Source organism: Scardinius erythrophthalmus, assembly GCF_964197995.2.
Source record: "Scardinius erythrophthalmus genome assembly, chromosome: 5".
Classification (NCBI taxonomy): domain Eukaryota; kingdom Metazoa; phylum Chordata; class Actinopteri; order Cypriniformes; family Leuciscidae; genus Scardinius; species Scardinius erythrophthalmus.
Genome location: NC_138225.1, coordinates 48143670 through 48171615, shown reverse-complemented (window position 1 = coordinate 48171615; position 27946 = coordinate 48143670). Strand labels below are relative to the sequence as shown.

The 27946-nt window shown below is 37.6% G+C and overlaps 1 protein-coding gene across 1 annotated transcript; it reads right to left on the bottom strand.

Moving 5' to 3' along the window:
• Positions 1-1326: 1326 nt before the first annotated feature.
• On the bottom strand, positions 1327-27502 carry bckdk (branched chain ketoacid dehydrogenase kinase). The gene is made up of 11 exons (XM_081367145.1): positions 26942-27502; positions 23725-23793; positions 23320-23430; positions 19430-19477; positions 18460-18579; positions 17308-17406; positions 15948-16021; positions 11981-12109; positions 7076-7165; positions 4895-5050; positions 1327-2773 (listed from the first exon to the last, which is right to left on the bottom strand). Exons 1-11 carry the CDS (start codon positions 27194-27196, stop codon positions 2629-2631), a joined length of 1296 nt encoding a protein of 431 aa, XP_081223271.1. The 5' UTR covers positions 27197-27502; the 3' UTR covers positions 1327-2628.
• Between the last annotated feature and the right edge of the window lie 444 nt (positions 27503-27946).

The window sequence follows — 27946 nt, the reverse complement described above, 5'->3', positions numbered from 1 at the left end:
AGTCTGAGCGGTTCTCGAGTCAGCGATTCATTGAACTGAGAATCGTCTCCGCCATAGACATAATAATGACTCACAATCAGCCGAATGGCTGAAATATTACTAATAAAATCTACTGGAAATATGTTTATTACTTTACTTTATGAGTTTTATCAACACCCACAGAAAATAGTTCGCTTTAATGAATACCTTAATATTTATTACTAAAATGTATTAATAATTACCTTACTATTTTAATATAATAATTTAGCTGTAAAAAAAAAAAGGTATGTAAAAGAATTGTACTACTGTTTAATGTACATATATGCCTATATATCGAGGTTCTACAAGACTTTTTGAGCTGAAGCGTGGCTGCGCAAACTGAAGAGGACACATGAAATACCGATATTTTTAAAACCACATAAACCCAGTAAACAGCAATACGGACGTGTTTACATGACTTTATTGTATGGAGACGTTATGACAAGCTTGGGATGCCATGCCAATACTGAATCAGTTGCTTGAACCGGTTCTTTGAAACGAAAGATTCAAAAGAACCGGTTCGCGGAGACTATTCAGACTTAAGTCACGTGAGGAGGGTGTGCCAGTTCTATCCCAGCTGGAAGTTTTGTTTTTACGTCGCAATTAAAAAAATAATAATTAGCGTTTTTGTTTAATTGAATGCATTTTGCTAACTTCTGCCATTTTTAAAACCTCTCTCTCCTGAGCCGTGGCTTTATCTGCAAAGGCGGGATTTTATTCAAAGACGTCAAACACTCCCGAAGGCGCAAAATGAGTGACAGGCAGAAAGCGTTCTCTGATTGGCCAGTTTAGTACATGGCCCAGCCCCTTACTCCTCCCTGTGCTGTTCACTGAGCCTCGCGCTTAGCTAACGTTAGGTGTTTTCTGAGGATCCCATCTAAAAATAGATTTTTTTCTCTAGCTGACAGCACAGTTAGATTTTAAATAGTACAGTCTGTAGTAATTAGAAAAGAAAAATAGGCTATTGGTTGCACTGTATTTTAAGGTGACGTAGGCTAGTTACATACGGTTAGGGTTTGGTTTATGGTTAGTTACTTGCAATTATGCATAATTTACAATCATTAATATCGAAAGTACATGTAGTAACGTATAACTACATCACCTTATATTTAAGTGTTGCTAAAGCCACCTTTATTAAATTAATACATTTCATTGTATTTTTCTTGTAACTACTACTATTTTTCCTTTTTTGGTAAATTAAGTCAGTTTATGTCAAGTTCACTCCTGTCAAAATTCACAATACTTTTTTATCTAGATAGATAGATATAAATATAACAAAGAACTGAGAAAAGGAAAAAGACACAAATGTTCTCATTCATAATTTTATAATGCCCAAAAACTATGCGTATTTGGCATCTATATAACGCAAACTCAACATTAAAAGGAAAAGAAAGAATTCAAAAAAATGATCCCATCCTAGATATCATTCTGGGTGCATCATGCCACAATTTGGCCTTTTATATAAACAAAGGAATATGTTAATATGTGCATGTTGTTTTCATTCTTAATCACCCAAAACCTACAGTACATTATTCTTTACACTAATCATCATCAGTATGTCCATGTTTTTGAAGTCAAAGTCAATACTTTTCAAACTCCACCAGTAGGGGGCAAACATGGGCAACAAATCTGTAGCACTTAAAAACAGATGAGCTCAATACACACAAGCTCCTTTTCTTGCAAGTCATTTAAAAAAGGACAGAAAATAAAACACAGGCACAACATTACAAGACAAAATATGTCACGGATTACTTTTACTGTGTGAACTGAGCCGTTAGATTAGCATTTCAACTTGGGGACAATTTCGAATCCATTCTGGTAAACAAATCTCAGTCTCAAACATGTTGGCATCCTTTTAGAACATGAACTTAAAACCCATCAAGAGACCACATGTGCAACTAGGTAGAGTGTAAAAACATCCATTCAAATATGAACATCTCTATAAACACTGTTTGCTGGAGAGAATGACAAGACAAAAACAAATAATATTTTGCGCTACGCTAACCCCAAAAGACTTTTTTTGCAAACCATTTCAAGCATGAAATCTACAACAAACTCTTAAGCTCAATATGAAATGTCAAAACTGAACATCAGACTAGTGTGAAGAAAGACTAACACATTTTTTTTCATAAGGCAGCTGACCTCTAGTCAGAGTTCATAGAAGATTACTAACAGCCTTTCTGAGCTTCTGCGTTCACCGCCGGAGTGAACCTGCATCTTTAAAGAGTTCGAACAATTCACTCATGTTTCTGAAGGAAACCAGGACATGGCTGTCTGGAGAGCATCTTCTGCAAGAGTCTGAAATGTAAGGACTCGTCCCACGCTGGACAGTAACATGCTGGATTTTAATCATGAAATCGCTTAGCAATCTTAAGGCTAAAAGTTTTTTTTTTTTAAATCACAGTGAACGACACAAACAAAATGCAATGTGAATCCTGAGCATGACACCTATAATCTGCTGAAAACGTGATCCGAAATGTGATGCAGTGAATGAGGATGAGTAATACGAGCGAAAGGCTAACTGTTGAACGTCCTGGTTTTGGTTCAACTTCGCCCCTTAATATCTTCAACGTGGTGACGGACCACAAGCTCTATGAACAGACCATGACATCAAACTCTGAAGCTTTCTCCTTTGCCATCAATGTGCCGGAGGCGCAGGTAGACGTCTGTGCCGATGCCCTGCATCGACTGGATGGCCAAAGAACCTCCTAAGTACTCGGCGTACGCTCGGGATGTGGGCAGGCCAAAGCCAAACCTGGAGGAGAAAACAAGCAGCATTATTGAGATGTTACCTCAAAATAAACCTTAAACTTAGCATAATTACTGAATAAACAACACTAAACAGGAAAACAAACTCTTTTAATTAGACAAGATTACCAGTTGGGCTGGGCGGTATGATGAGGATATAAGTCAAACATTGATATAAAGCGCCTATCATTACAAACTTTGCTATATCGTTTAAACAATGGAAATATATCCGCGTAACAGGTAAAAAGTGGATGTGCACGAGTCGCAATAAGTCGTTCTCAACAAGATGTGCTGACTGACACACCCGAAGGGCGAGCACAGAAAGCTGTCTCTCTCAAACAGCATGCGATCCCGAAATCAGTTCTCGTTCACGGCTTATTGCGCTTAAATGGACAAATACACACACAATTTTATCAAAATGCCCATTGTGTGGAGTATAAACACAGTCAGTTATGACTTAGGTGAGTGTGAACAGTTGGGTGAAAACCAGATGTGTCAGTATCGGTGGTTCACACCATGCTCTGACATGTACTACCTGTATAATCCAATGGAAAAGCAAACCGAGCCGAGCCGTACCATGCAGTGAAAAAGCGCCATAAGGGGATGTTTACACGACAACGATGTAGTCAAAACTTTGCTTTTTTTTGGCGTACAGACGACAACGCTGTCAAAACGATCCCGTTTACACGGATCCGGGAGAAAACGACTGAAAACAATGTATTCTGCTACTATGTCCCATTTTAATATTGTATCTATTATTACTACTATTATTTTCATCATCTTTTGTACTATTATTGTTTAATTAACATCATCTAAGGCAAGTTCTGGGTTGGGTGGGGAGGGATTGAAAATGTAAAAAAAAAAAAAAAAAATCTCTGTACAAACAATAGCATTTGTAGTTGAAATAAATAAACTTTAAAAAAAAAAGAAAAAAAAGGAAACACTACGTCCCAATAGACTGAGCACAATATACATGCGCATGACGTCAGCTTTTTCACAAACACGGTATAGTCTTCACTGTATTAATTAAATATAAATTGATTCATATTAAAGATAAAAAAGTGATTCAGTCAAAACCAGTGAGTGTTTTTATTTATTTATTAACATTAATGAAACGTTTATGAGGCTGCTGTGCCTTTAAGAATGAATGCACGGATACAGTTACACATCCGATTTTCTCCCATTTGTTTTCATGTAGGACATAACAGACTCTGTTTACAGTGAATACTCCACAGTCCACCTGGTGTTCATTTTGACATAAGTGTGTGTGTAGCTGTGAAAGAGAGCTGAATTCGAGATTGCATGCATGTGAGGCGAAAAGTATAAAAATAAAAAAAGTACAAAAAATATTCTCGTCGTTTGATAAACTTAAGGTTGAGCCACTGTAGTCACTTGGACTATTTTAACAACGTCTTTATTAACTTTTCTGGGCCGGCAGAATGAAATTACTTAGAAGCCTTTGAAGGAGTGAGCCAGCTCTCAGATTTCATCAAAAATATCTTAAATCGAAGATGAACTAAAGCTTACGGGGTTGAAACAACATGAGGGTGAGTAATTACTGACAGAATTTTCATTTTTGGGTGAACTAACCCTTTAAGTAATACCATGAAGTTAACTAAGTGTGACACTTTAGAAAATCAATGTTTGAAATTTGTGAATCGATGCAAATTGGTAGAAGATTGAATCGCGATTCATATATGAATAAATTTTTTCCCGCACCCCTACTATATTGTGACATACATTATCGAGAAATAAAATCTCATAACATGTTATAAGATTTTGGTCATATCACCCAAACCTAACAGTTGGCATCTGTTCTTCAGAGGGCAGTGTGACACTATACTCCAAAGACTTGCAGATCCAGAAAGAACTGGCTGAATCTGGATCATGTGCAGGCCACTTCAGCTATTACTCTGGCCTTGCAAGAATGCAAAGAATCTTGCAAAGTCAGCCGCCGCATGTGGACAAGATGTAAATATTTACATGCGAAGAGGTGAAAAGCATTTTGCAGATGCAAAAGAGAAACATGTTCCCAAACAGCACATCAATCATTTCTGTAAAATCAACCGAAGCACCAACATTTTAAAGCAGCTTGTTTTGGTACAGATTTAGATCCATCTGCGCTTACCCATGCATGGGTCCGGACTGGGGGCCGCTGTTGGTGATGCTGTCGAAAAGGTTGCTCATGCGAGGATCCTGTGTGCTCTGTTCAGCTGTGCTGAAGTGGTAATCCATCACCTTATCCAGAATGCTGTGAGGAATGCCACCTCCACGGTCGGAGATCCTACAAAATCAGTTCAACATCACTATGCTTAGTTTCCAGTTTCATTTGCTTGCGTCATTTGCAAAAATGGTTCCTCAAACAAGTTGTATAAAAAATTTTTATAACGAAAATCAGTCATCAGGAGTCAAACTAGTGGAGGTGAATGGACTAACAACTCGAACATCACAGCTTTCTTTATCAAAATGAGCTTGAAATGATCTGTGAGCGAGCGAGTGGTTTCATTTAGTGTGGTTAAATGAAAGGTGAAAATTTGTGCCCACACCATCATTATACGTCTGGTGTTTACCAAGGATTTGTGGAGTACTGATCCAAAATGAAGGTGACAATAATAATAATAATAACAACAACAACTTTTTTTTAAACTATCATTAAAAAAATAAACTGAACTGTAAAAAAAAAAAGAACTGTATTTATTTCGAATAGAAATCTTTTGTAACAATATACACTACCGTTCAAAAGTTTGGGAACAATAACTTTTTTTTTAAAGAAATTAGTACTTTAATTCAACAAGGATGCGTTAAATTGATAAAAGGTGAAGGTAACGATTTATATTGTTAGAAATGTTTTTATTTTGAATAGATGCTGTTTTTATGAATAAATGCTGTTAACGTTTTACTCAATGAATCCTGAAAAAAGTATTCCAAAAAAATCTATTAAACAGCACAACTGTTTCCATCATTGATAATAACTGAGTATCAAATCATCATATTAGAATGATTTCTGAAGGATCATAAGACACCAAAGACTGGAGTACTTGCTGATGAAAATTCAGCTTTGCATCACAAAAATAAAGTACATTTTAAAGTATATTAAAAAAAGAGAACCATTATTTTAAATTGTAATAATATTTCATAATATTACTTTTTTTTTTTTTTTTTTAACCGCAGGCTTGATGAGCATAAGAGACTTCTTTCAAAAACATTAAAAATAGTAACGTTTCCAAACTTTTGACTGGTACTGTATACACTACCATTCAGAGGTTTGGGGTGTGTGTATACAGTAGATCCCCGGGATAGGAAAACTGACAATCACCCTTTATTAAAATATTAACAATTTGTTGAAGATTTGTAAGCATATTGCATAGTTGTGCTTAGAGTCAAGTATTTTATTTGTGATAATGCAATGAAACATGCCCAATTGTGCGCACACAATTTTTGGCAAGGCTTTCAAACAAATTTAATTATGAACACATGCAAAAACTATGAACACATGCAAATTATGAACACATGCAAAAACAGAGAACCAATGAAAAAATAATAACTTATGTTGTAATTTTCTGTCAAATAATTTTGTCAGAGAAGGGTCTTGTTCTTTCCTTGCCAAAATCGAGCTGACATCATGTAGTCTGAACCCGGCATAAGGTAAATGATCATGTTTCATAAGCCTTTAACTTTCTAAACTGTGTACACATCAAATGGCAAATGGATTTACATTGGAGCAAAAACAGAGGACTTTGCTTCCTCATTTCAGACGTCCATTAAATGCCACTGAAACACAGTCAGTGCGAAGCATTGAGGTTCATGCTTTCAACAAGACAACGAGTTTATGGTAAAATAAACATTGTCCATGGGTAAATTTGCTCAGTGTGGACAGAGGTTTTAAGTGTGCACAGCAAGATAATGGACATGGTTATAAAGGCAGCACTCCACATGATGAGGTCTCAGTGCAAATATTTGACAACTAAATGCTTCACTATGGATACTAATGTCCAGGAAAAAGCGTTAATTCCATTCTTCTGAGTTCAAAGCAGAACAACCACACCTAAACTCCTAAGTGTTCATGGCTTCATTCAGACAACAATAGTTTTGGCACACCTGACTCAGATCTCTTTCCTTTTGAACTCCAAACAGCACAAAAACTCCTTTAAAAGCCTTTTTTTATTTGATAAATCTGTATGTTTTAGTGTGAATGGTCAGTTTGGAACGTTTTTTGTTATTCCCAACTCATGTGTATGTAACCTCATACATTAATGTATACAGATTGTGTGACGTGGTTCAATGGCATTAGAATAGTTTACAGACTCACCTTATGACAAAGTCTGTCTCATTGTTGGCAATTGTGACCCCCACATCAGGCACATTGTAAGGGGTGTCCAAGTGACTCTCCATGGTGGCCCTGAGGATCAAAAAGAAACCTCTCATGAGTAATCTCATTTAAAGGGATGGTTCGGAGTAAAATCAACCTAGGGTCCTTTGCACCATGACCTCGAGCCATACGTCAACTCTCCTGACTTATTGCATGTCGTGCACAAGGTGACCGTTATTTAAGAACGCATCACCTTAAATGCAGTGACGCGAAACCCATCGAGAAAGAAGACCTCAAGATCTCAAATTGTAGAAAATTGTTGTTGCCGCTTCCATAGATATCAGTTTTATAATTATTTCACACTATAAAAGTATTGTTTTGCTAGTACTTATGTGTATTTAAATGTCTGAAACCTAAAATAAACCTTATGTGGTTGAAAACACTGAATAGTTGCGATATATGACAGCGCTGAGAGCGTCTGTCTCTGGCTCAGATTTGCCCAACGCGCAGATTTGAATTTATCAGTTGATGATCACGAGATCCGAACGTTCTAATCACACCGGTGAGAACGATCGTACCCGTCAATGGGTTAACTAGCGATTACGTTGTGCGGTGATGATGGTGTTACATCGTTAAATATTTTTTAATTGACAGCTCAGGCATTTAAGTGGCACAGAAAAATGAGGCACTGAAATCTGCGTTTTGATTCGGTCCAGTTACACACCTGTTACACACTGACGCCGGGTTTCGGTACCCGACCCTAGTCCTGAATCCAATCACCTCGCTCAGCTCCACCTGCCTAGATCTGTTATGTAATTTATGTCTATTCATGCAGCAGCAGCATATCTTACATGCTCACAGCAGTGTGTCTGAGTATCTGTAAGCAGAAACAAGTCCATACTTGCTCTAAAGAACCAGCAATAATCAAGAGCAGCCCAAGTCCAAATACATTAACATTGCCATATTCAATAACATGCTAAATCTATATAGAGAGTTGTCATTATAAAATTGAATATAACCAAATTAATTTTCAAAGCAAAACTTTTGCGATGTTTGGAAGGTGCCACTGTCCCTACTCATTTTAAATAAAGTGAATACAGAAATCAAATGAATGAGGAAAGGGATGTGATGAGGATCACAGTCTGTGTCTCGGGACGCTCTCAGTAGAGGGAACTATCCTGTTGTAAACCAACTGTGACTTTCCCTTCTGCCAGGAACATACTGTTCTCTAATGACTGTCTGAAGAGGAGTCTGATCCAAGTGTAAAGAACGAGGACAAGATCAGAAACATGTCTCATATTTTCATAGTTACTCATATTTATTGTTAAAGAACACCATTAATTCTTCCGTACAAAAAAAGAAAAGTAAAATACCCAATTTTTGTGGTAGTCTTACAGAATTATAGCCTGGCAAGCCAGACCTACATCAAGATGTTAGGTCTGGAAACTCACCATAGTCACGGCTCAATCCGAGGGGCGGGATAAACGGCTGTCTTTCAAATTCCCTCTGCACGCAATAGGACAGCGCTTCAACCAACCAGAGCGTTTTCCCAACAGCGGAGCTTAGTTGATAGATTCAACTTTTGCCATATCTGGCCGGCAAAACGACGAACACATCTTCCTTTTTTTAAGAATGACTTAAGTGCCGTTCTTTGCTCTTTTCTCAAAGAAAAAATTAACTCCAATTCTCCAGAGTCGCGGCCAAAGCCGATTCGAAAGACCGTTGTTCTCCATCAGCAGCCGCCATTCTTTGTTTTCAAGTAGCAGCAGCAGGTAACCGTCGCAACTCTGTCGTGTATGTTAAGCCCGCCCCCGCCTACTCTATACACAACGTGATTGGCCTGACCCAATCTGGGTTTTTGCAGCGAGAAGGTTTATTGAGAGTTGCTAGACGTACCTGGCTGCGAAATACATTTTGCTGCCGCTAGGGTGCGTCTAGATTTCTAGGCTAACAGAATTAGGCAATGACTTTCTCATTATTCTTTTAAACAGTCCATTCCACACTTGATCCTATTGTGTGAAAGTCAAGAGTTCAGTGGCTTTACATGCTTGCACAGACAAGATTAATAAACCTTTTTTTTTAACATTAGTCTCATGTTAGGTTTAAATCTTGAGGCCAATGCAATGTTTTCTCTATACTACACTTCTTTTCAAAGAGAGTTAAATGCAAACATTTTGTTTTTCATTTTAAAAGTGGAGGAACGAGTGTGTGTGTGTGTGTGTGTGTGTGTGTGTGTGTGTGTGTGTGTGTGTGTGTGTGTGAGTGAGTGAGTGAGTGAGTGTGGGGGGTGGGGTGTACTAGGATAGGTCCCATAACCAGAAATTCAGCTTTCAAGGTGTTGTTTGCACAAGCAGACCTCAATGCCACAAAGATAGGGTGCTGTGGTTGGATTTTAGTGCGTTGCTATATGGCTATTAGGGTATCCTGGGTGGTTGCAAGGGCACTGTTACGTGGTAATGGTATCCATGGGATACTTTCACCAGTTATTCATTATTCAGCAGGTGAAAAAATGAGCAATGATTCTGGTCTAAGCAAGCTCAAATAATACAAGTTTAGAAGACCTGAAAGGATAGTATTAGCAAAATAACCGACCAAATCAATAATTACCAATCAAGCCGTTTCAAAATGAGTTTAACACCACACTGCAAAAAATGCTTTTCTTACTTAGTATTTTTGTCTTATTTCCAGTCCAAAAATTTATTTTTGTCTTGTTTCCAGCATTTACTAGATGAGAAAAATGCCAATAAATAATAAATCCACATTAGAGTTGTTGCTTAAAAAAAAAGCAAAATTTTCTGCCAATGGGGTAAGAGTCAAACAGAAACAAGATTATTTTTCTTATCCCATTGGCAGATAATGTTGCTTGTTTAAGCAAAAACTTAATTTTGATTTATTTTCCCGAAAAGCAAGACATAATATCTGATGGCATTTTACTCATCTAGTAAATGCATCTTGATTTAAGGATTTATAGATATTTGGACTGAAAACATGCAAAACCTTTCAAATAACCTTAACATTCTTCATAATTTATTTTTTTAGAATTATTATCCTAGTACAATCCTTAATTTTAAAGATTTATATGTACACAGTAGTGGCCAAAAGTGATGTCCAGTCTAGGAAAATTGATATCTTCACCCTTTATTCAAATATAATTAAAAATGTGTTAAAGATTTGTAAAATTATTAAAGATTTTGTAGTGTAGTTTTGCTTGGAGTCACTTGCTTTGTGATAACGCAATGAAACATGACAAATGATGCAATTTTTGGCCAAGCTGTCATACGAAGAAATTAACTACATATGCAAAAACAAGAGAACCCAAAAAATACTATTAACTGATTATGTTGTGGTTATTAATGTATGCTGTTTCCTGTGATTTTTTTTTTTTGCACACTAAAATGAAACCTGTAGCTTGCTTTATTTTTGCCAAATAATTGTGAGATAAATCCCTTAACCAAGTTTAGTGTTTTGTTCTTCCTTCATATTTAAATCATAAATAAATATCTAACATTTTCTTCATATTTTGACGGTTTAATTAAACTTCCTGGGTCATAAAAAACAAATATCCCCTCCAGACATCAATTTTGGCCACTACTGTATATCAAAAATTACCAGTCATGTCATTTCAAAATGAGTTTGACACCATAAATCATGATGAAATAAAGAAAGACAAATGTATTATACAAAACCATTTAAACAACCTTAACATTCTTATAATCCTTTACTGTCATTATAACAGATTTTATTTATATATATTATTTTGTTTGCATTCCTTATTACTGTTTCCTAGTTTTATCTAACTATAATATCTGGCACTATATTAAAATATTTGAAGACATTATAAGCCTCATATGATAAAGACTTTTCTTCAGTGCCTTAGATTTCTTCTTTCTTTTAAATTATCATTTCATAAGTTCAGTGTGCCGGACGGCTGGGTCTCAATGAGCCATGCTTGCCATAACTGTGCCAGATTGAACAGCAAACGCCCAACAATCAACAACCAGGAAAAGTTTCAAATTCCAGGTTTCCTGCATAACATCCCTGAAATTGAAATGACTTGTTTTCCCTGGCGTTTCACCGAAGGCTATTGTGCTCACACAAGGTCACAATACAATAACTCCTTCATGCACTGACAGACAGGCAAAATTGCTCACACATATATTTGGGTCATAGTTACTGCAGCAACTGAATTCCCTTCATTACAGTAATAATGGTTCAGTGTTGTCTATATGAGTGGCTGCAAAGACAACAACAACTTGCTACAGTCCAAATAATACAACTGCATCAACAGCAAATCTGACTGTCACACCAGGATTAGATAGTTAAAGCTGCAGTCGGCACGATTTTTTTGATCATATTCACTGAAACCGACACTATGCTCCGACAGAACACCATAAATCAGCCGGTTTTAGAAAAAAACCTGCGCTTCTTCCTCCACCTGTTATTTGTTTTGCAAAAATCCACCGCTCCCGGTTTTTCTGGTCCAATCAGCGCAGGGCTGTGTGAGATCTGACAGTCAATCACAGTTCGTGCACACGCCACAGATCCCCCCTCCCCCCTCGCGAACGTTACAATATCACATGCCTGAAGTTCGCAGGTGTGTTGGATTATACGAAGCGTGATGGCGGCGAGAAAATCTACTAATAAGCTATCTTGCTATCTATGGGTAGATTAGCCAGGGCAGCCTACCTCCGAGTCCATGGTGTTGATCGATGCTGAAGAGACGGGCGCGTTCACGGAAAATCTGGTGCACACGCACTGACGAGCGCGAACTCGATGGGAGGGTTGTAAACATTCAAAATTTTGGCTAAGTCCTCCCAATCTGCCAGACTTGCCGACTGCAGCTTTAAGATAGCATAGTAGGTGTGTCATGTGTCGTCGTTGATCTGTATGTGACAGGAACGTTACCTCATGGCGTTCTTCAGCAGCTCAGGCAGGATGTAGTCCAGAGGCAGTGGAATGAAGGGAAAGCGGGCCGCCACATGGCCGTTGATGCGAACACGTGGAGAATTCCCATACTGATGCTCACAGAGCCGTCTGCAGGGAACACAGGCATTGAGACATTTACACTACCAGTCAAGTTTGGACAGATCATCTTTCTCAGTCAACCTCTTAGGCTGATAGAAGACTGGGGAACAATTATGCCCTATTTTCAAAGCCTTGACTTTGCCTGAATGTTCAAAATAAAGTAAAAAACACTACATTGTTTCACATAATACATTATTACATATTGCAGCGCCTCTCTTCCCAGTCTGTCAGTAACGCTTTTAGTTCCTGTCGCTATGAAAAAACGCATTGTGCTCTGACTGGTGGGCTGGACCAGTGTGTTGTGATTGGTCAACCAAGACTACAATGGAGGCGTTTTAGAGAGTTCAGAAACAGTGCAAATTGATATAGAGAATAACTCCCTTTGGAGTGACTTTGTAGCTTTGCAAATCTTTTTCATGCTTTTTCAGCAACATTCAAATAAAAAAGTAAAAAAAAAAAAACCTATAACAGAACCCCTTTAATCCAATTTTTGGATACCAAACATTGATTTAGGGCACCAGAAAAGACTTGCTGTTGACAGGTTTTAGATAGCAGATCTACTGACAGGATCCGGCGTCAGATCTAATATTTCTGACCTGGAGACTCAATCTAACACTTATTAATTCTGTACTATCATTCAATCAAACAACAAATAAAATGTCAATTAGAATGTCAGTCTAGTAAAGAAATTATCCCCCCCCCCCAAAAAAAACTATTTCACACATTTCATCATAAGCTTTTCGATCAAAATGTTGTTAAAATTCATTAAAAAACGAATTCAGTTGTTTTTAAACCGATGATATTGTAAATAAATCAAACAAAATAGCATTCAATGAAAACTAAACACAGGTTCTGGCTCTGCCTCAACAGGTTCTGCAAGTGCTGCTGTGGATATACTGAATGATTGCCTGCCTTTTCATTTAAAGCCATTTTAGAAATAATATTGACACTAATTAATGAGAGCGTCTCATTTATAGCCAGTAAATTCTGTTCTCGGTCTGGTTTTTGAGGGAACGCTTTGATCATCCCAGTGTGAAGAGGAACAGGACAGTTTTGCTGACGCAGCATCTGTTAATCATGAGACGAGCAGGAGCAGAGCAGTCTGACCTTCACTCTTATAAGCGCTTTTGTTAGGACTGCAACAACTAATTGATAATGAAAGTACATAATTATTTCAGTTCAATCCTCCCTGAAAAGGGAGACTGAATACACTATTACTGGCCAGAATATGCTGCAAACAGGAGCAGACTATGTCGAAAATGCATTTTGTATAAACAAGGAGAAACTGATCTTCGATCGGAATGAGAATATAGACATACTCTGCCCATTTCCAGGATGAAAGATCAAGTTTAATTGCTGCGTCCCAGTTCGCCTACTTATACTTGGCACTAAAATTATATACTTGGCACTAAAATGATGTACTTTAAATTATTACGTCTTTAACAGACAGCTCTGTTGCATCCTATCATCCTTTAAACTGCCGTCCATCATCTCGTCACAGTTAAAACCCTCCACATTCAGGTTCATTTCATTTTTTACCATAAAAGAGGGAAATGTAGTAAAGCGTTGATCTGCCAGTCGCGGATCTTTCATGCAGAGACTCTCCTCAAGTGTTTAATGACCCATTTAAAAGTTAATGACCAAATGATTAATCATGAGTCAAAACCTATCTACTTATCTCACACATCTGCCATGTTTTTAGTGGTTTGTAACACTTTTTATTAGTGTTTGTAGTTCTAATCGAATCCTCGTCTAATGCGCAATGGGTTGTGGGAAATATTAGCCGTTAGTGTGTGCACAGATCTGCAATTCCAACCAGAAATAGACGACCATTCTGGTATATTTGTAATACTTATTTCAACATAGTATGATTTGGGACACACTAATTCAAATCCTAAATACTATTTAGGAGAGATAGTATGTGAATTGGGACGAAGCAATTGGTTGGGAGTCCGCAGTGAGGTAAAATAAGGGTGCAGACGCATGAAGCTTTAGCAACTGCACATTCCCCAAGGGCGCGAGCATGACACCTGTGACTGCATACTGTACACAGCCTGCATTGTGACCTGATTGTTCTCAACAGAGATTTATAGGAGGAAAATAGGGCTGAAACGATTAGTCGACATTGTCGACAAAATATCTTGTTGTCGAGTAGTCGTTTGATCTCACGTGACCTAATGTAAGTGCCTGCAATATCGCGATTTGACCGCTACGGCGCTGTAGCGCTAGAGTGTAATGCAGCCGTTACAAATGCTTTTGCGGTAGAAAAAAACACAGCGCGAATTATGACGGAGTGCAAACGAATCCGAACTAGCAAGGTGTGTGAAAGTTTCACAAAACTTCAAACTAAGAATGCTGTCGTGTGCAATACATGCAAGGCGTAACTTGCTTTTCACGGAAGCACAACATGCATGTTAAAGCACTTACAGAGGAAACACCCCGGCACAAGAGGAGCCGGTGAGAGGTGAATGTTCTCCAGCTGGAGCTAAATAACTAGCAGTAAATCTCTTTAAAAGAGAATGCAATACTACTAATAATAGCAATTATATTAACAATAATAATATAATTACAGTAATGTGATTTATTTTTGCATAGAATAAAGCTTGATCGAGTTTAGGAGTCAGGGCTGTTTTTATTATTGTAACTCTATTAGGTAACGTTGTTACAGTCTTATCACTTGCCTGTATTTTGTTTCATATTCATGAAGACTTACAAAAGGAGATGTTATGAAGAATATCATGTCAGTTAATTTTTCATACTGTGAATGAGAATGTCTCTGTCAGATCAATTGTCATGTCAATTTTTATTTTATTTTATTCTTATAATAATTGTTTGCAGATTAAGTTTGTCTGTAATGCAGCCGATTAATTTGTTTATTTTTTTTCTATTGAAAGAGAACAGAATATTTAACCAATGCTTAGAGAGCATTTGTGTGTGATTTGAGTTGGACAGAAATCTGAAAACTTAAAGAGAATGACTTGTTTAGTTGACTCAAAGTTCGTTAAAACAAGCATTTCAAAAGCTGAAGTGATTTTCTTTTTTTTATATTATAGTTAGAATATGTCTAACTCAGTGTTTTAACTAATTGAAAAAGCTGAATAATCGTTCCAAACTTACTGATTAGTCGGCAAAATAATCGACGATTAGTCGATTAATCGTTCTAATAATCGTTAGATTAATCTATTATCAAAATAATCGTTTGTTGCAGCCCTAGAGGAAAATATGCGAGACAGGCGTAATTTGCGCACGGGGCGGGTGGGACATGACCCCAACAATTTACAACACATAAAACATCAGTGTTTGAGTTGTTTCATACAGCCATCCTCAGGACATGGGCAGCAACATTATGAAAACTTTTTCAGTTTTATTATGAAAACTTTGAATGTCAACAATAAGGATTATTTCTGCTGGCCCAGTTTTACAATATCATACTGTACCTACATGCACCAGAAAAACTTCTATAAATTTATAACCGGAGTAAAGTGTTTACATGGACTGCAAATCATTCCTGGACTGTTGACACATTAAACTCATGTCGAATAAGTAAATACGCGTTTTGCTCCGACACAGCAAATGTTAGACAGTAGCTTGACAGTGACCTTTAACACTCATCTTGGTAAATCACAAATGAGATCTGGGCTTTGATCCTTTTCTTGGACAAATGGAGCGCAAGCGCACACACACACACACACACGCTGCTGTAAATGGAGCTGACTGCACTGATAACAGAACAAAAAGCTTTTCAATAACCTCTTAAAATAGTCCTCGAGTCTTAAGCACTCACATATGTAAACAGACGGCAGGATGAAAAGCGGATGGCAAACAGAAGAACAGACGACATACTCACCGAGCAAAGTCAACCCACTTCTCGATGATCTTTTTAGGCGACAGGCGGCGGCATATAATGCCAACAAAGTCAGCCTGAAATAGAGCAGAGAAAACAGAAAATTGTCAAGACACAAAAATCATACAGTAAGCATCCATAATAGGGCTTGGTGACTATATGTAAACAGTGCTACAACACAGGAAGAGATAACGTTTATACTGTAAATATCTAGTGTGATTTATAAAAAAAAAAAAAAAAAAAAGATCGGACAGAAGCAGATGGGAACATCTGTTGTAGTCAGCTCTGTTTATGATAGGAGCAATTTAGATGATTTAGCAATTTATGGCATGTCATACACTATACCTGATATCAATACAGTAATTCAAGCAACTTTATCAACGTATCATCAGTACTATTTTATGACGGCTTCAAACGTAGAATTTACAACGTATTTATAACGTATAGCTGTTCACGAGGTGTGTTCGTGTCATGTCGGAATGACCGTAATTACGAGATCACATCCTCGTTGAACTCGTAATTACAACTCGTAATTGTAAACTCAGAATTTTCTGAGAGCTGCAGATTGATCTTACCGTTGACAGTGCAGCTATAAAAACACATAATTCATAGTCCAAAGACGGACTCAGCTCAGAGTAAAATGTCACGTGTTGTCATCTCATAATTACGACATGGCGTGAACGCAGCATAACAGCTCAGGCAAAAATGTCTAAGCTGAACTATTAATCTACTGAAGATCGCAGATGAGTGTGGGAGTGTACATTTGTATATTTAGTTTGTGCACGTGGGTCATGCAAAAATATTGTTGGCCCGCTTGGCTGCCTGTACGAGACACTTATGTCACAGGGCAAACGTTTGAAGACTGCATTGCTCTTACTCCATGTGCTCATGGGTATTTTAAAGAGAACTTTAAAAAGTTTCCTAATATAGATGTTCACAGCATGCAAACGATTTTAAGATCCATTGCTGATTATCGGAAACATTCATTATTACGTAGAGTAAAAACATCTATAAAATAGCAACATTATCCTTTTAATTAGCACCCAAACTCTGGAACAGTCTTCCTGGCCTTGTTCGGGATTTGACTGTACTTAGGTTGCTACATAAGAACTGAACTGAGCTGAGCTGGACGATGACATCATATTTTGCAGAACTGCTTTATAGATGAAATGAACTAATTTATTAATTGATGATCTTTACAGCAGAACTGAATCAACACTGAACTGTCTTCAGCTGAACAACGGCCGAAATGCCCCATTGTCCTGTAATCACTGTAAGCGCTTTATAAACAGAGGTGACTAGACTTGACTTGAGTAAGAAACTGAAAATGAGGAGGTGCTATAATTGTAAGCCAGAGACGTACGTTCTCCTCATGCAGGGCAATGTGGTGTGTGGCCAACATGCGAATGCCCAGACGAGACGTCAACGTTGTGTCCAAGAAATTGCGAACCAGAGTCTCGTCCTGAACAAACAATGTAAAAAAAAAACAAAAAAAGTTAGGTCAGGTTCACTGATTATTACCAATATTAAGGCGAGACACTACAGGTGAATAGGGTAAAATTTTTAACTAGCAGATATCACTACCTACATTAAGATGAGAAAAAAATGTATTACAAGTTTTCTGTAATTTAATGTTTAAATATGCAAATTAGGCAATACCTAATCAAATATGCACTAATTTGCATATATATATTAAAAAACGAAATCTGAGTATTGGATAAAGCCAGGTTACAAATTTTTTCATTGTGTTCACATATTAGATGGGAAAAAATTACAGAGGGATTTATGGATATCTACTTTTGTTATCCTGTAAATCAGAATATACTGTCAGTAGCCTTAAAAAAATTATTTTCGCCATGTTTTTTGGAATATAATGTTATATAAATCAGGCTAGGAATAATATATTTACAAATCCCTCTGTAAATGTCTTCATAATATAACTAGGTACAAGACTGGAAAGTTTGGTGTATATAGGTTACTACTGAAGTGGAGATTTCAGACTTGGAGTATGAGAGAAAAGTCATTTTGAGAAAACAGGCTTTAAAGATTTTTCATCAGCCAATGAGATTGCGCGTTCAGCCCTTTTACTTTCACGATTGGTTGCTGATAAAAAGGAAAGACCATATCTGGATCTGACAGGATTGTACAGAAGAGAGAGAGCTTCCTAACGGTGCATGTGATGACAGGCTGCCGGCAGAGATCGCGGAGCGGCATGTTGATTAAGAACACAAACTTTTGTTGAATTTATGAGAAATCTACAGACGCAAACAGACAAAGTGTAATAAAATAAAGACCTAAATGTGTATTTCAGACTTTTTTTTCAACACAAGTCTGAAAGAAGACATGTTATTGAAGACAAATATCCAAAAATCTCAAAATTGACCAGTAAAAACAACAACAATGTTTTTGCCTGCCGCGTCTCGCCTTAATGTGTATATGAACCAGGCAGAAAGATGCTACAGTGAGATTCTTCTGCTGAGGGTGAACAAAACACTAGGGGTTTTGGAAATCTTACCACAATGTGTTTACGACATTCCCTGAATCCTTCAGCTAACATGGTGACAACATCTTTGTGATCATCAAGAAGCTGTTTTACAAGTTTGCTATAGCGAGCCTCAGTCTCCTGGTCTTTAATCTGAAGATAAAAACATTGGTGGAAAGGTTAACAAAATAAAATTATGTTGTTGTTTTTTTTTAAATATACAGTCATTATAGCTAAATGAACCCTGGGAGTGGTGATCTGTCTTAACTGTTATTCCGCTTATGTGGCTTCATCCCAAACTAATAAACTGACCCAGTTACTCTAGTGGAAAATGGTTGGACACATTTTAATTAATTAGTTTTTTCATGCTATTTTTATCTAAATTTTGTACTTAAATGCTTGAAAGCACTTGAACAAATTTCCTTACAAAAATATTTAAATTTAATTCAGTTTTTTAAATGGATGGTTTGAATAATGAATTTCAGAGAATAGAGAGCTCCTTCAATATACCATTTACAAAGACAACAACATTTTGAACTGTAGTGTTAATTTGTGTCATGTCATATTTTGGATGACTTTACTATTCCTCTAAAATAAGTGGGGGAAAAAAGTGACAATAGTAACAAAGAATAATTAGTTGTGTCCAAAATTTTGACTCAATGCACAAGCCACCAAAATAACTAGAGTAATCCCTTCAGTTGCCTCATCTTTCCAGTTAGCAGATATTGTGCAAAATGGGGATTTTTAATTCGACCATAAACAAACTTGCATTTGACATTCATGAGTCAGCATTCTACGCAGTCGGTGAGTCAGTCAACAAAGACTAATGTTTCACTGGTGAGAGGCGAGACTCCACACACACAATCTTCTACAACGGCTGAGTCAGTACTCACTAAACTTACAGGCTTCTCAGGTTACAGAATTACTTATAGAAATGTGCAAGCTGGTCAACAGTTGACTAAGCCGTGTATGAATTCATATGTACAGGTCAACTTGAACTTACAGCTGGGAAGTCGCTCAGCATGTGGTAGGCCCTGATATAAAGCTCGTGCTGTGGAGAGAGAGAGAGAGAGAGAGAATGGATGAGTACAATATATGGGTAACAAATGTGCAGTGGTGCGGTTCCTGGAGCTGGTGTTCCCAGAGGCAGTGTGCTTCATCCTTCCCTGAACCCCATTCCTGGCCCCTCACCAACCCTCCACAAGCACATGGCTTACATTCTTCTATGGATTCGAGGAACAAATATCAATAAGAAGACAGGAGGAGTGATTGGAAAACGCATAAATGTGCTAAAGGTCCTGAATGATCTTAACGGAGAAGTAGGGGTTTAACAATACCCTCATGTCACGATTTGATACATATCACAATACGATATTATTGCGATACTCCCAAGACATATGATAAAAAGTTAACAAAAAATGTACTGTTGGTTAAAATCCTAAATTTGATTTTACATTATGGGTGCAAATGAATAGGCTTGGACTTGGTGCTGGTAACGCAATGCACGGGACAGTGGTGACACCAGAATAAAAATAAAAATTCTGAATCTGAAAATACAGAATTATTTCAGACGAATATGCTTGCACTCATTCACTGATTAGATATATTTAAAATAATGTAGGCCACTTTTTACTGGTAACATAAGACATTTGGCATTATTAGGACCCACAAATATTCCCCCATTGCATTATTTTAAATTATATTCAACATTATATATAGCCTAGTAGTTTAATGTAGTACTGACACTAAAACTACGTTACATCCACGATAGATATTGTTGCATTTTTGTATTGCAATATTTTGTGACACGATATTGTTACCCCCCTACGGAGAAGACAACTGACTTCTGCCAGTTTTCACTTTTAATGGTTTGTATGTCGCGATTGTAGACTATAAAATAATTTCTTAATCAGTATTTTTTCCTGTTTCCTAGTAAAACGATAGAGGTAAATATATTTGATAATCGGAAATTGCATCCACTACTTTTCAAAAGATTGGGTTTCGTAAGATTTTGTAATGTTTTTGAACAATGTATTTTATGCTTACCTAACAAATGTTTATATGCAAAATGTTAGTTTATCAAAAAACAAACAAACAGCAAAACCAGTAATACTGTGGAATTTTATAACAATTTAAAATGGTTTAAATTGTAGTTACATTTAAAAAGAAAAAAATCAATTTAAAATGTAATGTAAATTATTTATTCAGTCAGGCATATTATAGTTATCTGAAACTAAAACCATAAAAAAATTCTTATTTTTAAAAAAAATTAAGTAATCCGAAACCTAATTTATTTCAGCTAGTTGCCAATGCAACATTTCTAATTTTCATTTAGTTTAACGATGTACAAGTTCAACTCATTCAAAATACTAAATAAACACCATTTCAAAATATTAATAAGAACTATAACAGTATCTCAATGATAACAAAATAACACTGCTCCAGTCTTCAGTGTCACATGATTCTTCAGAAATCATTCTTGTCTTTACTGTTTCTTTTGATCAACTGCTGAATAAAAAGGATTTTTTTTTTTTTTATATATTACTGACCCCAAACTTTTGAAAGGTAATGTGAGTTAATAAATACTTCTACAGGGAAAACACTGATTAATAAACTGCAGTATTTAAGTTTAAAGATTGCTGATTGAATTGTTCTGAACATCTCTGGACTGAACTGGTGAGTTCTAGCGTTGAGTATCGAGAACCGGTTCCATTTTAGAACCAAAAACCGGGGATTCGATACCCAAATACCTGAAAATCTTAAAACACTTCATCTCTTCGTTATCATATCTTTGTTCAGTAGTATTTATTTGTGCAATTGCTAATTTGTCTATTTGTTATTTCTTGTTTACTTGTATTTAATAATGCTTGAAATTTATATTAGGCTAATTGTATTTTTAAACCATACAAATCCCTTGTGTAAGTGCTCTTTAGCCTGTTGATTTTTGTTCGTGGTATTCAGCTACAATTAAATGTTTTAACTTAGAATAAATGTGAATGATTTCCAAGGTTTCTTTTTTAACCTTCTTTGAATCGAAATTAGCAATCGATAAGCAGGATCAGAATGATTAAAATTCAAACGATACTAAACCCTAGGTGAGGTCATCTCCCTCAAAGAAAACAAAACAAGCTGTAGACGAGACTCTCTTTAGGCAGATGTGGGTAAAAGTTCACAGGAGGAGGACGACGACTCGCAGAAGGAAGTAAACAAGGAGGAGAAAGGGGAGGGACGTGGATCCTCTTTCGGCTTTATTACTTGCCGATTGTCGTTTTGTTTTGTTTGTAACTGGGCCATGAAAATGAGGATTGACTGTGATGGTCCTTTTTGTTATTTATGTTTTTGTCTTGAAGAGAGGAACAGCTCACAGACCAGGACATGACATATAGTGGTGTCCAAAAGTCCACACTGAAATCTAATCTAAACCTGAAAATATTCTGGAAAATTATTCTGGATTAATAAAAAAACTTGTAGAGTTTGTGCAGCTTGAGTTCTGCTGTCATTGAAGCAAAAAATAATATTATTGTAATAAATAATATCATAATTAAATTAGTAAAAAGGAAAACAGAAGCCTTATCACTAGTGGTAGTGGCCCCCACTGTAGTCAAAATGTTGGAATAATACAGTGCACAAATAAAACATGATTTTATTTAGAGTTTGTACTATAAACAAAACATGAGAGCGGGTGTCTAACCATTCAGTCAGTAAGCCCAGTTTACAGTCAACATGAAGAACAGAACCACAGAAGTAAAGCACATGAAGACATTAATTAAAAATAACATGGTTTCAGAACATGTTATCAAATACCCGTCAACATAAAATTATTTAGTGAAAGAGTGCTAAAAGATACACTACCATTCAAAACATTTGGGGTCGCCACGATTTTTTTTTTTTTAATGCTATTGAAAGAAATCTTCGCCAAGGCTGCATTTATTTGATAAAAAGCCGATTGGGGAAACCGTGATAATTATTTTTAGAGGTCGAACAAAAGTGGATTTTTCCGAAGATGATAACCAGGTTGGCCCACGCTGGCAAACTGGTACAAATCCAAAATGTCATGCTTAAAGACGGCCATCTTTAATTATCTACACAAAGGGCAAAGGCCATAGCATTGAAATTAGACACGTGTATATTATATGTATACTCTCGCTTTATTTGCTTCTTATTAGAAGACTTGATGATTATCCAATCAAAATATGTATTACAGTGACGATTATAAAGAACAGAAATCGGACACGTTTCTGATTTGTTAATATGTTTCTTCGCAATATGGTTATCGGTGCCGATTAATCGGCAAAACCGATCAATTGGTCGACCTCTAATTTTTTTTAATATTCAAATTTGTCAAAAGAACAGCATTTATTTAAAACAGAAATATTTAGCAACATTATAAATGCATTTACTGTCACTTTTGATCAATTTAACGCGTTCTTGCATAAATAAAAGTAGTAATTCTTTTAAAAATCTTGCTGACATCAAACTTTTGAAAGGTAGGGTAAGTGGATTTTTCTGAGGAAAGTTGCATGGTCTGATGGATTTCACCAAACTTATCATTGCACTGAATAAACCCACTGCATGTATCGATAAAGCACTTTCCATCCATCCCAAATCAATACCAGGACTCTGTTTGAGGGACTCGAGCAGGCAGCAAGACGTCACTGCAGAACACTAGGGGTTTCGATCAACACTGACACTGAATCAAACATGGATAGTTCAGTTCTCCATCACTGTGCCAAAGTTAACCAACCCCAGCTTCACCTAATATGCCCTCTGAGAGTATCAAAGGCGGAGCTTCTCCAACAAACCAACTCGTAAGAGAGACGGTAACCCTAGCCTTCACAACAGAATGAATGATAACAGAGAAAACCTAGGCTACAGAGACGTAGGGGAACTCACCACTTGGAGAATGGTTGGGTTGCAGCCGATAATGAAGGGCAGGCTGCGGAAGCCCTTAATGCGATGTGCGATGCGGACAGGCAGCTCTTTGTGCAGATACTTGGCACTGCTCTGCATTGAATCAAATGACATACAGAATAAAAAGCTGAAACATTTTCTCCAACACACTAACAGGATATTAACAAGACTAACAGTATAGTGTATTAATATGCTCATATCCTATGATATTTACATACCACCACTGCATCATCTAGGAGTCTACAGTACACATATAGAGGATTGGTGATCTCCAATGCAATAATGATGAAATAAAGTTTGTGTGCTGGCAAATGACTACTTTTTAGAAGGCCAGCACCAATGTGGGTTGGGATAAATGCAGGACAGTGGAAAGGAGTGTGTAATTACCAGGATATGTTGTCCATCGGGAGACTTTCCTACATATAGCATTGTGGCTGGTGTCAGTCTGACAGAAGGCTGTGAAGAGAACATTGCTGTTAAAAATAGCATATACTTTAAATATAGCAGTGCTTGATTTGATGATGTACGTGCTGAGAGACTCTTAAATGAAAAACTAGATGTCTTTCTTAGAAAATTCACTCATTTGAACTGTCTATGATTCAAGGTTTCAGTCCGTTTAGTAAAAGTATCATTAATGCCTGGCTCACACTACAGGAGTTTTAGGCCGATTTATGCCCGATTTACCCCTCCCGAGAATCTGAGAAAAAATCTTGTCGAGGACCTCGATCGGTTCCGATGTTCGGCGCAGATTATCTGGTAATGTGAGGCGTTCACAGATCGAATCTTGCCCCTCCCGATCTGCTCTCACACAAATCGGGCTCGCCCCGATCATATCAAACATGTTTGATATTTATCGGGATGAGCAAGATTGTGATTACGTCAGTGCTGTCAAAAAGACAGCAGGGCTGTCGTGCTGAAGGAATTTCCCTTGAGATAATTTTAAATGACTCAACTCGATATGCGTTTTTATCTCCATTTATTTATTGCTAAATAAATAAGTATTACGCTGTGGTCAGCAGGCACAAACGTTACATGTTCAGTAATGAAACCGAAACTAAAAAGCGCGTTAAAAAGCGCGTGGATTTCAAAATCAATGCACGCATCACCGGATTTAAAAATGCACATCTAGCTTGTTGCACGCACACATATTATGCCGAAATAACGATAGTATATTATGTTAACATTATTAGCCTAATAATAATAAATCTTTAATTAATATTTGATTGAATGCTGAATGTTGTGCTTGGTCAATTTAATAAAACGAATAGGCTACTTTAATTGTGACAATTAAAATGATTGAATGAATATTAAATATTAAGTGGACAATTTTTGCAATAGTATTTATATGCTATCTAGCACCCCCTCATTAAAAAAATATCTCGCACCGCCCCTGGCCCACGTATTAAAAAAATGGTCGGGTTTAAATCGGGCTCGGGCTCATAATTACAGTTATGTTAATGTGTTGTGTTGTGTTGTGTCGGGCCGGGCCGGGCTCGGACACAACGTGCATGGGCTCGGGTAGGGGTCGGGCTTGATTTTTTTGGCCCGATCTAAGCTCTTAACTCAAAGTACCGGTAGGTTCAAAGTCTCTGTGCGTGTGTATGTGCGTGCATGCGTGTGTGTCTCATGGCAATGCATATCCCATATGTTTCCATGTTTTTACACTTCAGATCTGCTGCGTCACGTGATCACGTGAGACGCTTCCTCTGGCACGATAATCTTAATAACATTTTGTAGTGTGTGGTGCACCGCGATTTTCAAACCTTGTAGTGTGAGCATGTTTAAGATTTGGGGGAAAAAATCTGCAAAGATTCTCCTTAAGTTTGTGCTTCAACCAGATTTCAAAATCGGTTAGGATTTTAAAACTCCTGTAGTGTGAGCCAGGCATTAGTCTCCAAATCTGTTTAGTTTTATAGGATATCGTTCGCGACTAAGGGGCCGTTTAATCAACACCGTTTTCAACTAAAAATGGAAAACTGAGCGTTTTGGCCGCTCATTTACACAACAATTGTATTTTGGGGGCCTGAAAATGCGAGTTTGTGAAAACGGTGACGCCATGCACATTTGTCCAGCAGTCTGTAAGTCTCCTCCAGCACATCCCCAAAGACTCAATGAATTTAAAGCCACACCGCGGAACTTTTGCGGGTGCTAGGGGCACTAGACCTGGAACTTTCACGTCTAGCGCCCCTAGAGGCCACAAGCGCCGCAGCACTGTCGCGAAAGTCTAGAAGACAGTATATCAGAGCCTATGGTCACGTGACGGCCGTAAAGCGATACGTTCTCCAGGTCACATGACCTGTTCAACGACGGTCCGTCTCCTCCAAACTTACATAGGCGGTATTTCAAGAGGGCAGCCCCGCTCGGAGCATTAATAGTGTCAAACGCTGTATATTGGGCTGAGGAATCATTTAAAATAACTCGTATGCGTCAACTCTTTAGGTCACAAAGTCCACGGTGTGGCTTTAAGGTCTGGACTCAGAGGTGCCAATTCATGTGTGAAAATGATTCTTCATTGTCATCCTGGAATATGGCTATGATGAGTCTTTCTCTTCCTACATGGTTGTTTAATGCATTTAATGCTCCATGAGGGTGAGTAAATGATGACAGAATCTCCATTTTCTGAGCAAACTATTCAATTGATTAACTTAAATGTACATAATGAACCTGTTAGTACAAAAAGAGCAGTGGCAGAGCACAGTAATCACATTGGGTTTTGTTGAGTCACCAACGCAGTCCCAGTGAGATGCTCAAAGTAGGACAGGTTACATAAGGATACCGTGCAAACCAGCACGACTTGACCATGATGGACATTCAGACGCATGTTTTTTAAAGTGTAAGAACAAATAAAATTGACTTGTCAAATGGTTGTGGGATTTTTAAAGCCTACTACTGCCCTTGGTGTGTGAGACCTGTGAGTGTGTGTAGACCTCATGGCTGTTTAACTGCTGACACCGAAGATGTTTGCCAGCAATCAAGACACAGTTATTGGGTATTATTGGACAACGACAACGGGGGTATTGTAAAACGTTTAAACATTGCAGAACAAATAATGTTATTATTAATCACCATTTTCCCCAAAAAACAAAATGTAGGTGAACACGTTCTGGTTGTTAACTGACTTCACACATCCACTAATATCACCTTGTCACTACCTGATAATTGTAAAAGTGTCTCAGAAAGTTAAGTTTGACGCAATTATATGCATTTAAATTATTAAGTTAAATTATGGGGGATATGGCATTCATTTTTTATGGTTAGTGGAAGCAGAATAGGCTATGTGATAGAGATTATTAGCAGCTAAATAGCTAAATGGAATTTCGCCGAATGACTACAGCAATCTCATATGTGGTAGTAAATGTTACCTTACCCATTTTACCACTGAAATAAAAAAATTGAGGCTATATAACGTCTCAAAAAACTAGAAGCAGAGTAACGTTAACGTTAGTTGAGGCTCTCGGTCAGTGATGACATCACGAGTAACCGTCAAAAGTGGGTTAATTAGGCCATCCAAATCATGGATGCAGACCAAAGCGTATCGACCTCCATTATCGACGGATTAAAGAGACAGGAGTTGATGCAAAAACATCGGGAAATGGTGACTGACCTTCTCGGCAGATGCGTCGATGGCAGACTGGTTGTAAAAAGACGTAACGGTTTTGGACCGCTCCCGAGCCAGCTCAGAGTAACTGGACATGGACGATGTAGATCGAAATCTTTTGTCGAAGCCGTGTAACGTTACTCCGGTCGACTGCGGAGCGGAGGCTTTGGCTGACGGGGATAGAAAGAACCTGGTCACGCTGATCCTGGAGCCGCCGCTGCCCAGCAGCTCCATGGCCTGGCCTGTCACGCGTCCGCGCATTTTCACACTCTGATAACCCTAATAACAAACAAAAAAAAACAATCCCTTGTCTGTAAGTTAAAACTGTTCTACCTCGCCATCCGAAAAGCTAGTGTGTGTGTGCACAAAGGCTGCATGTCTCTAGCACCATCACATCACTAGATGTGAAAAATGCCGTCTCTTGTGGTGTTTATCTGAAGACACTTGTGATCAGCCAATCAGCGATCAGAGGAGGCGGGGCTTTTGGGTCATCACGACCTCAGCAACGGAAAGCCAATGAGTCATGGCGCAGCACAAGGACAACGAGACAGACACAGCAGCGCGCACTTCCTTTGACTACACTATAGAATGTCTAATAGGAACTACACCACATTATATTCGCAGATTATATGATCAGAATTGTATTGTGTAATTCGCTTTGAAGAGAAAGCGACATTTGTTAAGCAAGAGTACTTTAAATATGTATATTTAAGTTTCTTTTTAAATAACCAACACCCATTAAGCGAGAGTGGGGTAAATTGTGTCATGTTTTCCTTAAAGAGATAGTTCACCCCCAATAAAAGCAATGTCTTCTTTTACTTACTCCCATGGTGATCTAAACTGTGCTGGTTTTTTCCACCTGTGGAACGCTCATCTCAATCACAACTTACTTTTATTGTATGGATTGCATTGCACTGAATCCGAGATGCATGAGCTGGAGATGCAATAAAGGTGAATAGTGACAGGCTGTCAGTCACTGTCATTCTGTTTAATACCTCTTTTGGTGTTACA

Coding starts and splice junctions, on each gene's coding strand:
- bckdk (XM_081367145.1), bottom strand. CDS start 27,196: ATGCGCGGACGCGTGACAGGCCAGGCCATGGAGCTGCTGGGCAGCGGC. Junction 18,580..19,429: donor TGCTGAGCGACTTCCCAGCT/GTAAGTTCAAGT, acceptor TTTTATCTTCAG/ATTAAAGACCAGGAGACTGA. Junction 12,110..15,947: donor AAGTGGGTTGACTTTGCTCG/GTGAGTATGTCG, acceptor TGTTCCCTGCAG/ACGGCTCTGTGAGCATCAGT.